General features: G+C 57.9%; 1 protein-coding gene across 1 annotated transcript in view; it reads left to right on the forward strand.

Moving 5' to 3' along the window:
* The window catches only part of CDH23 (cadherin related 23), a 365,372-nt gene that overhangs the window by 288,564 nt on the left and 63,711 nt on the right, over positions 1 to 13,097 (forward strand). Inside the window, 4 exon segments of the mRNA XM_042960117.1 lie at positions 3,556 to 3,705; positions 4,790 to 4,918; positions 5,841 to 5,969; positions 6,718 to 6,945. Of these exon segments, the coding sequence (XP_042816051.1) occupies positions 3,556 to 3,705; positions 4,790 to 4,918; positions 5,841 to 5,969; positions 6,718 to 6,945 (636 nt within the window).

Consider the following 13,097-nt stretch of genomic DNA (forward strand, 5'->3'; position numbering starts at 1 on the left):
TGGGTCTAAAATGAGGATGGTGCCAGCAGCCCTGACACTGGCGGGCGGTGACGGATAAGAAGCCCTTTGTAAACTAGACCCCAAGACCCAAGGAGCATATGATGGGAGTGGCATCGGTAAAGAGGAACCTCGCCCTCTCTCGGGGGTTGGGGGAAGGAGCGCATTCTATTACTGTGCACGTGAGGTGGGACGCACAGTGCCAGGGCCTGAGGGGTCCTAGACAAGGGCAGCCATGGGCACAGGGTGAGTCACTGCCCTCGAGGACTCGAAGGGCTTGAGGGCAGAGACCACATGCTCAGAGCGTTTTGAGGAGCATGACTGCCGAGGTCACAGGTGTCAGGCAAGGTTCCTAGGAGGGTGGGAGAGGCAGGCAGGGGACCTCAGGCTGGGAGGCTCGGGGCTGAAACAGGGGCGGGCCCCGGGGTGGCATCCTGCAGTGACGATGAGAACATTGACAATTGACTCAGCTTGGGTCCCAGCCAGTCCGGGCAGGCCGTCTGTAGGTCACATGGGGCAGCCAGCTCAGCAGCAGTCTTGGTTACGACCACATTTTCACTCCCCACCCAGTCCCTATCACATTAGCCTAGAGGGATAGAAATCAACCTATTGTCCAGGCTAAGAGCCAAATGCGCTTGCTTGGGGTTCTCTGCACCACTGCCCCTTGCAGGTACTCAGTTCCAATGGCCCTGGCGGGGACTTGAGGGTACTCCAAAGCCCCCTCCATCCACGGGGCCAGCCTAGGGGTAGTGAGGCCATGAGCAGCCGGGAGCCACATAGCTCCCCTTGGCCCACTAGGAGTCCCAGAGGGCAGCCGGTGAGCAGAACCCTCAGTGGGGGACACTAGGCAGGTGCCCTGTGTCCTGTACCTCCCAGCTCAGGCTCCTGGCCACCCCAGCCAGAGGAGCTGAGACTCGGGTTCTGTGGGGCCCTCTCACTGGGCCTCGGCAGCCTCATCTGCAGCTTGGGCCCATTTGCAGCTCACCCATCGTAGTGTGGGGAGTCTGGGAGCCGAGGCCAGGTGGAGCCTGAGAAGCAGCAGGATGGTTAGGACCCTCCCCACCAAGGCTGCAGAAGCCCTTCTTCCTCTGCATGGGCTGGGCTGCCAAGGGCATTTCAGAACGTGCACTTCTGTGCAGGCCCCTGGATTTCCAGTCACTTCACCCTCTTCTAGGAAGCAGAACCTATGGCCTTTTGCTTCTGCCCTGGCTTCTTCTCAGGCTCCAGGGGCCACTGTGCCAGATACACCTGCTCTGTCGGCCCAAGCACTGTCGGAGGTGCTAGGGTGGAGGCAGGCTGAGGGGCCTTTTAAAGGTGGCACCATTTCCTCTGCAAGGCGGGAACCCCCAAACCACAGCTCACCTACACCTGACTCCTCCCTGACCCCAGCAGCCCCTGTGGGCCCTGGGAGGGGCGGGGAGGCAGCAGGAAGGGACAGACTGGGGCAGGCTCTTGAGTAACACCATCAGGCCTTTGGGACCAGGGGAAGCAGATATGGATCGTGAGGCCCTGGGTAGGAACACAGACCCAGATCTAATGCTGTAAACCTTGGCCCCTGCCCTCTGTTCTCACCCACTGAGGCTGACTCCCCATGCTGGGAGCACCTCACAAAGGACATCCCACTGGTGATCCTAGAGGAAGCACTTACTGTGTGCCAGGCTGTGGGCTGGGCTCAGGGTACAACAGGAAACCAAAATCAGACACAGCCTCTGTCTTCACAAACATAAGATACAGTGGGAGAGGAGAGGAATATTGATTAAGTTATCACACCAGTAGGGGCACTCGCGTGACTCAGTCGGTTGAGCCTCTAACTTTGGCTCAGGTCATGATCTCACGGTTCTCAAGTTCGAGCCCCACGTCGGACTCTGCTGTTAGCGTGGAGCCCGCTTTGGATCCTCTGTCCCTCCTCTCTCTCTGCCTCTTCCTCCCTCCCTCCCCCCCCAAAAAAATAAACGAACGTTGATAAATCAATAATCACACCAATAAACGTATGCTACAGGAAAATGTGTAATAAGATGCCAAGGAAATTGAGGAGGGCTTCCTTGAGGAAATGACTCAAGCTGAGATCCACCGAAAGCATAGAAAGACATTTACCCAGCCAAGGAGGAAGAGTGTGAAGGCAGAGGGAATAGCATATGCAAAGGTCCTATGGTGGAAGGGAGCACAGGAAGCCTAAAGCAGGCCTTGACCCCGGCCAGAGAGTTTGGGAGGAATCAGGGCACAGAAGCCTTGTCTGGTTCTGCCCTGACAGCATGGTGGGCATTATTGTACCCATTTCACAGGTGAGCAGACTGGGGCTCTGGGACTTCACAGAACTCCCTGACCAGAATCATGACGGATGGGCAAAGCCTTGGCGAGTGAGATCACGTGTGTCTGCCAGGCAGGGCGCGGGACGGGGACCACTTTGTCCCACCCCTCGACTTCTTGTTCGCTCCTCCATTCCCCAAAGCCTCCCGGTGCTGTATGTGTTTTTGTTCCTACTTTCAGTTGAGGAAATGGAAGATCAGAGAGGTTGAATAATTTTTTCCAAAGCTACACAGCCAGTAAATGGTGGAGTTGGTGCTGTCACTAAGCCTGGGCTTGTTGCCTGGCGGCTGTGACAGCTGCCTAAAGGTACGGAGGCGTGGCTAGGATGGAAAGAAGGAAGACCTGACGGGCAGGGAGGATGCGGTGATCTCCTCTGTGGGCTCCCTGTGGGGGCCTATATACACCGGGGGTAGGCGGGCAGGCAGGCCTGGGAGCCCCTTAACCCCAGGCCCAGGGAAGGAGAGGATGAGGTCTGGCCTGGAGCAGGGCAGTGGGAGGAAGCCTGGCCTGGGATCCCCAAAACCTGAGCCTCCTCCCGCCCTACCTGAACCCTCGCGTCGGTGAACCTAAGGAGCGGTGTGGCCGTCCGTCCGGGAGCTAGAAGCTGCAGACACAAAACAGCATGCTCTTTGTCTGCAATTTGCACGTTCCCAGTTTTCCTCTGACAGTTGGAAATTCCTCTCCTGTCCCCACTGGGGCCCCCAAGCCACCTCACAGCCCCCTCCTGTGCCTAAGCCCTATTTCCTTCCCCCTGACCCAGATGCACAAGAGAAGAGGCCTTCGGGCAGTCTCTGGCCGCCAGATGTGTTTTGGCCAGCCTGCACATAAGTGTTTCCTTTAGTTTTTATTAATCACCACCGAATTCCTCATAAAAATGTGGGTTCCTAGTTCCTCTTGAAAAACAGGAAGCCCCACCAACGCCAAGCTGGCATTCCTCACGGATTTTTTTCCTGAGCAGCCTCTGCCCCCTTCAGCCAAGGCCCACGCCTTCTAGCTCTGAGTCCCTCACACCCTTCCTTGCTGTCCTGGCCCCAGCACAGCGGTGTGTACAGCCCTCTCCCATCATACTGCTGGGAAAAATGTGCTCGAGATCCCCGTGGAAAGTCCAGACTGGCCCAGGCAGGCTCTCAGCGCTACCTGCCATTCCGGAATCATCAGAGGTCTGGTCCCCACCGGACCCACGGTGGGAACCTGGTGTTTGGGACCAGGCAGGGGAAGGAGGGGCTAGGTCTCTGGCTACCTTCCCCACAGGTCTACATCACGGTGCTGGACGAGAATGACAACAGTCCCCGGTTTGACTTCACCTCCGACTCAGCAGTCAGCGTGCCTGAGGACTGCCCCGTGGGCCAGCATGTGGCCACCGTCAAGGCCCGGGACCCCGACGCTGGCAGCAATGGGCAGGTGGGCGCCGCGTAAAATACGTGCATCTCGCCTGCCATTAGGAGGCTTCTGCCGCCTCTCAGCTCGAGGAGAGTCGTTCAGGCTCCGCCCAGCCCCAGGCAGCGCTGCCCTGCCCTCAACCCGAGTCCACGGTCAAGGAAAGGAGGCAGAGCTGTGCAGGCTGTTGGCCCTGCCCGGGTCCAGTGAACACAGAGCCCGAAGGCCGGCCACAGCTCAGCCCTCCACAGCAGGCTGAAAGCACGAGGGTTTATCTCTCCCGGTGACTCCTGCCTCACCTTGTCCACACCCGTGTGCCAGGCCCCAGACCAGCCCTCCCAGTGTGGCCCCGGGTCTCAGAGAGGACGTGCCCCCTCCTCCCTCCTGCTTTGGCCGGGTGGGGCGTGGGGTTCCGTCCCACAGCAGGAAATGCCCCCTCCACACGCACTCTAGCTCCGGCCACCCCAGAGCACAAGGAGGAGGGGCGAGAGAGCGTATCAGTCTTTCTGGGGCTTTAATCTGCCCTGTGAATTGGGTGGTACGTTTGGGGAGCTTCCCGCCGTTTACAAATGGCTTGCACACCTCTGCGGGGCTGACTTTGGGGTCAGAAGCGCAGGCGTTCGAATCTTCGCTCTCTTGGGCGTTTGCGAGCTGTGTGATCGTGGCCAGCCGTTCCGTGTTTCTGAGCCTCCCGTCTGCAACCTGAAGAACATCTCCCTCTGACCGTTATTGTGAGGGCCAGACGGAACTCCTCTCACACACTAGGGCTCATGCCTGCTTCTGACAGTCTCCAGAAGTGTCAGTATTTCCCCACTCCTGTCCTGGGAGACATCAGTGCAGTGGGACTCACACCCACCCCTCTGGCCCCTAGGCCAGTATGTTGACATCCCCCCCCCTGCCCAGGAGTCTGCCACAGGCCTCACGCTGCCTCAGTGGGCCTGCCACACACATTTTGAAGGGCATAACCACATCTGCATAAAACACTCTCTTTTTAAAATGCCTTTACTGAGCAGAGGGCTGGGGAGGGACCTTTGGCCTGACCTAGCAGCCTGTCCTCACCCTCACCCTCACCCTCACCCTCACCCTCACCCTTCCTCCTCCCTGGCAGGTGGTCTTCTCCCTGGCCTCTGGCAACATTGCTGGGGCCTTTGACATCGTCACCACCAATGACTCCATTGGCAAAGTGTTCGTGGCCAGGCCCCTGGACAGAGAAGAACTAGACCACTACATCCTCAAGGTGGGGACCGCCCCCCTCCCCGGCGTCTCTGTTGACCATCCAGAAGAGAGGTCGGCACACCCTGGCGGTCAGCTTCCCCGTGTCGCTAGTCCCCAGCGGACCCAGAGCAGGCAGCTACACAGGTGTCCGTCCCTGCCATAAGAACCAGGAGAGAGAGCCTGGCAGAGCCCAAAGAGCCCCGACTCTCCCACACACAACAGGACTTTGGGCAAGTTGTTTACTCTCTCAGCGCCTTGGTGTCCCCTCTTGTGTGACGGGCAGGAAAAAAAAAACCCTGGTCTGTCTCTGCTCAGGTGAGAAAAAGTGCAGCTGTGAAGACTCACAAAAGCCACCATTATTGCTGAATTGTTGTGACTGGCATGTTTCCTGGGGAGTCTGGGGATCCCACGGGTGTATTTCTGCAGGGGTCTGAACCTGGAGAGCCCTTTCTGCTGCCCCGAAGGCATCCAGGAAGCATGTAGGCTCCCAGGGATAGGCTTGGGCTATGGGGAGAACTCCAGCTCATTGGAAATGATTATAGGAGGCTCTCTATTTGCCAGACTTCACATGAGTGCATAGAACAGAGGTATTTGAAGCTAAAGGCAGGGTCCCTGGGTCACAGGCCCAGGTCATGGTCAGGGTCTGGCACAGCCCAGAATAAAGCCAGAGGTAGGATCAGGAGGGAAAGCCTAGGCACATCAGAATCAGATTCCAAATGACGGTCCCAAGCCAGATAATAATTAGGCAAGGATTGTTTGCAGCATGGGGCGAAGGCAAAATCCTGGGGAGAACCCAGAGCTGGCAGGCCACCCAGGGACAGGGATGGACCAGTAGTCTCTCCGCCCTCCCAGTCCTCCCCACCAGGCAGACTGCCCTTTAAGACTCCATGATCCTGATCCTTCCCCTACCTTTGGCCCTGAATCCAGTCACCTCCCTCCTCCAGGTGGTAGCATCCGACCGTGGCACCCCTCCACGGAAGAAGGACCACATCCTGCAGGTGACCATCCTGGATGTCAATGACAACCCTCCCGTGATTGAGAGCCCTTTGGGGTACAATGTCAGCGTGAACGAGGTGAGGGCAGCTGGCCACCCAGGGTGGACAGTAGGTGTGAGTGACCGTGAAGCACCTGTTTAAATGTCTGCCTGGCCCACTAGTCTCTCGGATCTCGTGGGTGGGGGCGTGGCTCACTCACCCACAATTCCAGCCCTAATGCCAGCTCCTGGAACACAGTATCCTTTTGTGAGAGGCATGAAGAAGGGACCAGAGGAGAGAGAAAGAAGAGAGTGGCCTCTCACCGCCGACAGGGCACTGAGAGATTTGTCCCAGGAGAGCCGCTTTTAAACAAGACGACACATTTATTGTTCAGTCGCAAGACTGAGCCACTCGGGGAAACTCTTGCCTCAGCGTTGCTGGGTAACGTGCCAGATTAGATGTCCATGAAAGCAAGACGGTGTAGGGGTTTGAAGGCCAGGTCTCAGGCCAGGCTCCCGTGAGTCAGACCCTGGCTCTGCCACTGACAGGCTGTGTGACCTGCATACGTTCTTTCTCCGTGCCTCGGTTTTCTCATCTGTAAATGGGGATGACTCATACCTAACTCAGAGAGTTATGGAGAAGAATCAGTGAATTAAGGCGGCCCCGCATGCAGTGGGTGCCCACAGGAGGTTCGCCACCATCATCTTTATGCTCCTCATCGGTGCTCCCCGGGAGAGCAAAACTTTCTGAAGGCCCAGGTGGAGCCCTCGGGCTCCCAGAAGCAGGCGCTACTCTTTGCCCCGGGGGCTTCGAATCCAGAATGACCTCTTTCCCGCTCTCCCCACAGAACGTGGGCGGGGGTACTGCTGTGGTCCAGGTGAGAGCCACCGACCGTGACATCGGGATCAACAGCGTCCTGTCCTACTACATCACTGAGGGCAATGAGGACATGACCTTCCGCATGGACCGGATCAGTGGCGAGATCGCTACGCGGCCCGCCCCGCCCGACCGCGAGCGCCAGGGCTTTTACCACCTGGTGGTCACCGTGGAGGACGAAGGCACCCCCACCCTGTCGGTGAGTAACGGCGGTGGCTGCGGGCAGGGGAGGGGGCGTAGGGGGCAGCTGCGCCTTCTGTGCAGGGGGGAACAAGACGTGTGGGACTGGAATTCCTACAGTGGGTAAATCCTCGGCAGCTCCTTTATTGTGCCGTTAGGTGGCCGGCCTAGAAGTATCCATGGCGGGCCCGCGCGTGCTGGTTCACTTGCATCCGTGGCCACTCAGAGCCTCTGTGCGGTCCTCTCTGCTCCAACAGAGCACTTCTCTGGGGTCGTACAGATTGAGCCTGTGCCTTGGGGCCTGGGCAGCCCCCACTCCACCCGCCAAGCCGTGTACCTGTGAGGCTGCATTAACCCATACCCTGTGCCAGGCAGGAAGAGGTACTCTCTTCCCCTCCGTCATACTGCTGTGACATGCCATCACGGTGCATCTGGGTTGGAAGAGACTGATGCTCTTGGTCCAGTGTGGTACTTGAATGGGCAGAGCCTCTGCCCAAGGCAGTGTGCAGAGTTTGCAAGGTTGGAGAAGGAGGTGGGCCCCGTGGGGCTGGACGGCGAGATGGTCCGGGGAGGGGGTGGGGGGGTGGGGGAGGGGGTGATGGGCCGGAGTGGGAGCCATGTGCACATTGAGAGTGGAAAACTTGGCCCTGTGAGCTGGCTGCACGAGTGCTGGCAAGTCAGAACATTCCGGAACGTTGGTCTCATCATCTGCAAAGGGAGATGATGTCTCCTCTTAGGTGGTGTCTGGGGAATTGAATTAGCTCGTCTCTGGAAGTGCATGGTAAACCCTGTGGAGGTATGTACGGCCGCAGGAAGGCCACGCGGCCAACCAGACCAGAGGGATGGAACACAACCGCCGATTTAGCGCAGTTCTACAAGCTGGCAATTTAGACCTGGTTCAGCTGGGCTCCCACGTGTGTTGTGGGGTGGCAGCTGTGTGTCATTGGACGGCTATGATTTTAGGGGTGGCATTGGACGCCTATCAGCTGGGGTGACAGGGCCACCTATCTCTCGTCTTCCAGAAGGCTAGCCCGTGCTTGTTCATGTGGACCTGGAAAGGGGTCCAGAAGATAGGGTGCCTGGTGGCTCAGTCAGTTAAGCGTCCGGCTTCGGCTCAGGTCATGATCTCATGGTTCGTGGGTTCGAGCCCCGCGTCGGGCTCTGTGCTGACAGCTTAGATCCTGGAGCCTGCTTCGGATGCTGTGTCTCCCTCTTCTCTCTGCCCTTCCCGGCTCTCACTCTGTGTTTCTCTCTCTCAGAAAAATAATAAACATTTGAAAACAAATTAGGGTCCAGGAGAGACAGCAGAAGCCTGCAAGGCCTCTTGAGTCCAGGCTTAGAACCGGACTGGGGTTACTTCTACCACTTCTCTTAGCCAAAGCAAGTCACAAGGCCAGCCCAGGTTCAAGGTGTAGAGAGATACACTCTATCTTTCAAAGGAATGAGCTGCAAAGTCCCATCGCTAAGAGTGTGGATACAGGGAGGTGTGAAGGACGGAGGACGTTTTTGTAATTTGTGCCCTAGAGACCTGATCGTCAATGAGGCCTCAGCTCTGTCCCTCTGCCCTCAACAGGCGACTCTGTCAGACCCTTCCCTTTGGCAACAGCACTAGGGACTGGGGGGCAGAGCAGGTCTGGGCGGGGCTGCTTATCTGGAGTGTCTCTGGGGAGGATGGTGGAATTCGGCCAATCTTAGGAAACCACATTCTGAGATGCCCAGGAAATGGGACTGGCTCTGGGCACGCCCTGGGCATCCTGAGCTCCATAGCTGTCAGTGTCACCACTAATCACGTCAACCCTTCACACCCAGTGGGCCAGAGGCACATTTACAGGACACATATAACTACCTGAGGGGGGAACAGGTAGGGGTATCAGTTATTGTGGTGACAGGGAAGGGCCCCATTTTGACAACCCCTCGCTAATTGCACCAGGCTTCAGGGAAAGTCATCATCCTGGTCATCTCTCCAATTAGAGACGTGTTTGGCTACAAGTGACAGAAACTTAATTCTAGAGTCGTAAATAAATCAGAATGCATTTTATTCACATAACAAAAATCCTGGAGAGAATCACGAATGTTGATTTTGCACTCCATGACGTCAGAGCTGATGCCTCTTGACCTTTCCCCCATGGTGCCTAGGTGGCTGCTATAGCTCCAGCCATCATGTCAGCATTCAAGGCAGGAAATGACAAGAAGACAAAGAGCTATGCGAGCTATTTCTGCCCCTTTCTCAGGAAAGCAAAGTTTTTCCAGAACGACTCTCCAGACTTCTGCGTATGTCTGTGGCCAGAAACAGTTCCTAGGGCATCCTAGCTGCAAGGGAGGTTGGGAAAAAAATGACAGAATTGTCAGGATTGACCTATTTATTATGTGGGAGCCACATATATCACTGCCTCCAACAAAAGCAGGGCTTGTTAGTGAGGGAAGGGTAGAGAATAGGTCCGGGGTGGGAAACCGAGAGCATATGCCAGGCCGGTACTCTTCGTCCTGACCTAGGCCGGTGAACACACCGATCTCACCCCTACTCTCCCCTCCCCCTCCCCTACAGTACTAGAGTTTCCTGGGGAGGCAGTCGGTGAGACCCGTGACATTGTAAGACTCTGAGTTTTGGAGGCAACGTCTGGCTTCCTTTTGGCCCCCACTATGATTGGCATTTGCCTCCAAGGAGCACCGGACCCTAGAAGATTTGCCTCCACTGATCAGACTGTCACCTCTAGACAGTGAACCCGCAGGATTGAGCACAAAGCTAAGGGCCAAGCCAGAGGTGACCAGAGGATGGCCCTTCTCTGCTCCTGGGCAGATTTCACTAGATGGTCACTCAAGGCAGTAGGGTTGTTTAAGCCCTCCTGCACCAGCCAGAGCCATGAGCAGCATTGGACCAACCATCCCAAAGGTTCCAGGAAAGGTTCACCATGGTTTTATGGGTGGATGTCACCCTGCACATATCCGTCCAGAGGTGCCCAGCAGACCCACACACCATCCTCTTGTTCCCACCTGTAGTCATCTGCCTGGCTCAAGCCAGCCCTCGCTGGCACAAGGCGTCCTTCATTCAACACCAAATACGTGCCAGGCCCGTGCTTGAAGCTAGGAAGTCAGACCTGAGTTGGGCGCAGTCCTGCCCTCAACGAGCCTACAATCTAGCGGGGGAAATGGACCTGTAACAGAGAGGTACCACTCTGTGATGTGATAAAGTGCCAGGAACTCGCAGCCAGGAACCAGGGAAGGTTTTCTGGGCATCGTTTGCATTCGTGACTTACATAGCGAGGCTCTCTTAGCAGGGGGCCTGGGATTCAGCTGCCAAGAGAAATCGTGTATCCGAGCCCTCTTATTTCTTTGTTTCTCCCTGGCCCCCCCCCCCCCAGTTTCCTGAGAGCTGTACATTCCTGTCCCCACCCAGCTCTCAGCCCCGTATCCCCAGCTGTGCAACAAGGGGTATCCGGGCCAGCCCAGGTCTGTCACACAATGGCGTGCCACCCAGCCAAGGGAAATCGCTGTACAGCCTCAGCCCTCTGGCCAGCTCCAGGCCGTGGGCTGGGGGGCCAGGCTCGGGGGAGGGGTCAAAGTGGCTGTCAGGGAGGCCTCTGCAAGAGGAAGGGCCGGGCCCAGGGAGGAAGGACGGAAGGCAACTGGGAGGTCAGGAGCTGAGGCCCAGCCACAGAGGGACCTTGGCAGGAGGATGGAGAGAGGAAGGGCCTGAGGGGGGCCTCCCTGCCACACGAATCACAGCCAGCAGGTTAGACAGTCCCAGATAACAAGCTCTGGCTTCTCTAGCCGGTAGGGACCTGCAGAAGTCACTGTCCAGGCAGAAAGACAGAAGTCTCCCAACACCCACTTGCGGGTACAAGAGTTGCCAGCAATAGCCCCGTGAAAGTCTGTGAGCTGGGACATTGCTCTTGGCAGTTGACCTCATGTCTTCAGGGCCAAGAGCCCTTCCGTTTGTTAAATTTGGACCCTGTTGTTGGTAGCGAAGCCTGCTTCCCCTGGCTCATGAAAGCCCAGCCTGGCCCCTTCCCCGTGCTGTGCACCCAGCAAGCCAGCTGCCTCCGGCCCAGGCTGATTAAATTCAGATCCTTCCCTCACCCTGCTTCTTGAGGGATGTTCCCCAGCGGTCACATGGCGCGCCTACAACCCGCTCAGTTCCTCCAAGAGACCCTGGGGCTCTGCGGTTAGTGGAGAGTCGCTCCCTTGCCCTCCCTCGCTCTCAGCAAGCTGGGAGGCACGGGCCGCCATGCCTACAGGAGTCCTGTGGATTCAGGGTTGCCATGCAGAAAAAGGAGTGGCAAGAACGATGCAGAAGGAGTGGAGCCTTGGGCTTGTGGGCACAGGTTCATCCCTCAGGGCCTTGGTGTGTCCTGTAAAGTCCAAGTCCTGGCCTGTAATGCCATTCAGTTCAGAGAAGAGGAAGGAGCGCTGGCCGGAGAAGCTTTCGCCCCAGTTTCACATTCACTTGTGACAAGACCCGTCTCTTGGAGGCCTCGCTTTTCCTGTGCATTAAATGGAGACAGTAAAGCCTCCCAGGGTTTTCTGGCGGGGAAGGGGGATTCAAAAAAGTCATAGCACGGGTATTAAGTGGTTCGGACGACGCAGTGCTGGAACGCAAAAGGCAGAGGGATGGCACGCGGCCCACGTCTCCATCCCGTGCCCGAGGCACATTGCTAGCTGATGTCAGCGTTTTCTCATCAAGCCCTCTCGATACTTCAGAATCCCTCTCAACGTACACTTGGAAGTCATGCCAACAGATCAGAACTGCGAAACAGAAGGAAACCTCTGCCCCCCGGCCCGCGCAAGCTCGGGGCATCACGTCGCTGTTCAGCCGATCCCATCGAGCCCAGGCAGAGCCGCTAGGAACTAGACCCGGCAGAAAGCTGGAGGGGCCCCTGTGAGGGGCCCAAAGAATAGGATGCTGGCATCCTGGCTCAGCCCATCGCCCCGCGGCTACGCTTCAGCTGTCAGCTCCGCAACCGGGCCCGAAGGACAGGCCGTTACTAGACCCCCGCCCTTTTGGAACTCACGGAATCGTGAGGGAGACACAGCACCCATGCAGGAAAGAGAGGCCAACAGTGCCGAGCAGGGGCAGTGAATGCCCAGTGAAAGGGCGAGGCGGCCAGGGCTCTCGGGGGGTTGGGACACGACGCGAAGCTGGGCCCTGAGTGCCCGCTGCTTCGGAGGCCTTTGCGCCCGGCATCCTGGCTGGCAACCCCTCTCCCTTTCCGCCCATTGCTGTGTCCCCAGAGTTGCCCGAACAATCATCCCAGCCCCCAACACAGTGAGACCAGCCTTGGAGTGCTCCAGCTGACACCCAGGAGGGCCCCCTCCAGGAGGCAGTGCCCAGGCTGGGGGGGGCAGGCCAACCCGACCTCTGCAGGCCCCGGCCCGGCTCCGTGCTCCTGAGGCCCTCAGCGCAGAGCACTTCCTGAAGCAGCCACCAGGGCAGGTGTCTCTAGGGGCACCACCCACCCCCAGGCAAGCAAGGAGGCCTACCCAGCCCCAAGACCTGCCTCCCCTCGCTGGCAGGGAGGACGCCACAGGGCCTTTGGGGGTGGAGCGTGTGGTCATGGATGCAGATGGAGCTTGGAGCTCAGAGTAAATTTCACTGAAAACAGGAAACCACGAAGCTGAGATGTGCTCACTTGTAAGGGTCCGGAGAAGTAGAGCTGGAGGCCGTGCGGGAGGAAACTGGGGAGGAAGTGTGATGGCTTTCTGCTTGGGGCCTCCTCTCTCCCGCCACATAGCAGCAGCCATGCTTGGGGTCTGGTAGCCAAATTCTTAGAAATTATATGTGCCTGGACGTCAGAAGCCGGGGGCTGGGCCAGACTGGCCTCCGCCCTGGGGCAGGAGCACTTTCAGAGCTGGGGGACAGGGAGTCTGGTCTGTAGGCTTATCCTTCAATCCTGGGGGCAGCCCTGCTCTGCCTTGAGCAGGTGTCACCCTGCCCATCCCTGCCTCGTGGGCCCCCACAAGCTGTAAGAACAGCACCCTCCTTCTGTGACAGTTGGCACTGAGGGTCCCTGGCAGCAGGACTAGAAGAGGGACCCCCCCGCCAAAGACAAAGCAGGAGCTAGGATTTTGAGGTTCTGGCCACTGGAGGTGTCCTTGCGGTCTCGAGGCCCATGCCCAGCATCGCAGGACACCCACACTGGCCCATGTCCTTGGGCGTGACCGGGGAGTTTGGGA

This window comes from Panthera tigris, chromosome D2 (genome assembly GCF_018350195.1).
Source record: "Panthera tigris isolate Pti1 chromosome D2, P.tigris_Pti1_mat1.1, whole genome shotgun sequence".
NCBI classification, from domain to species: Eukaryota; Metazoa; Chordata; class Mammalia; order Carnivora; family Felidae; genus Panthera; species Panthera tigris.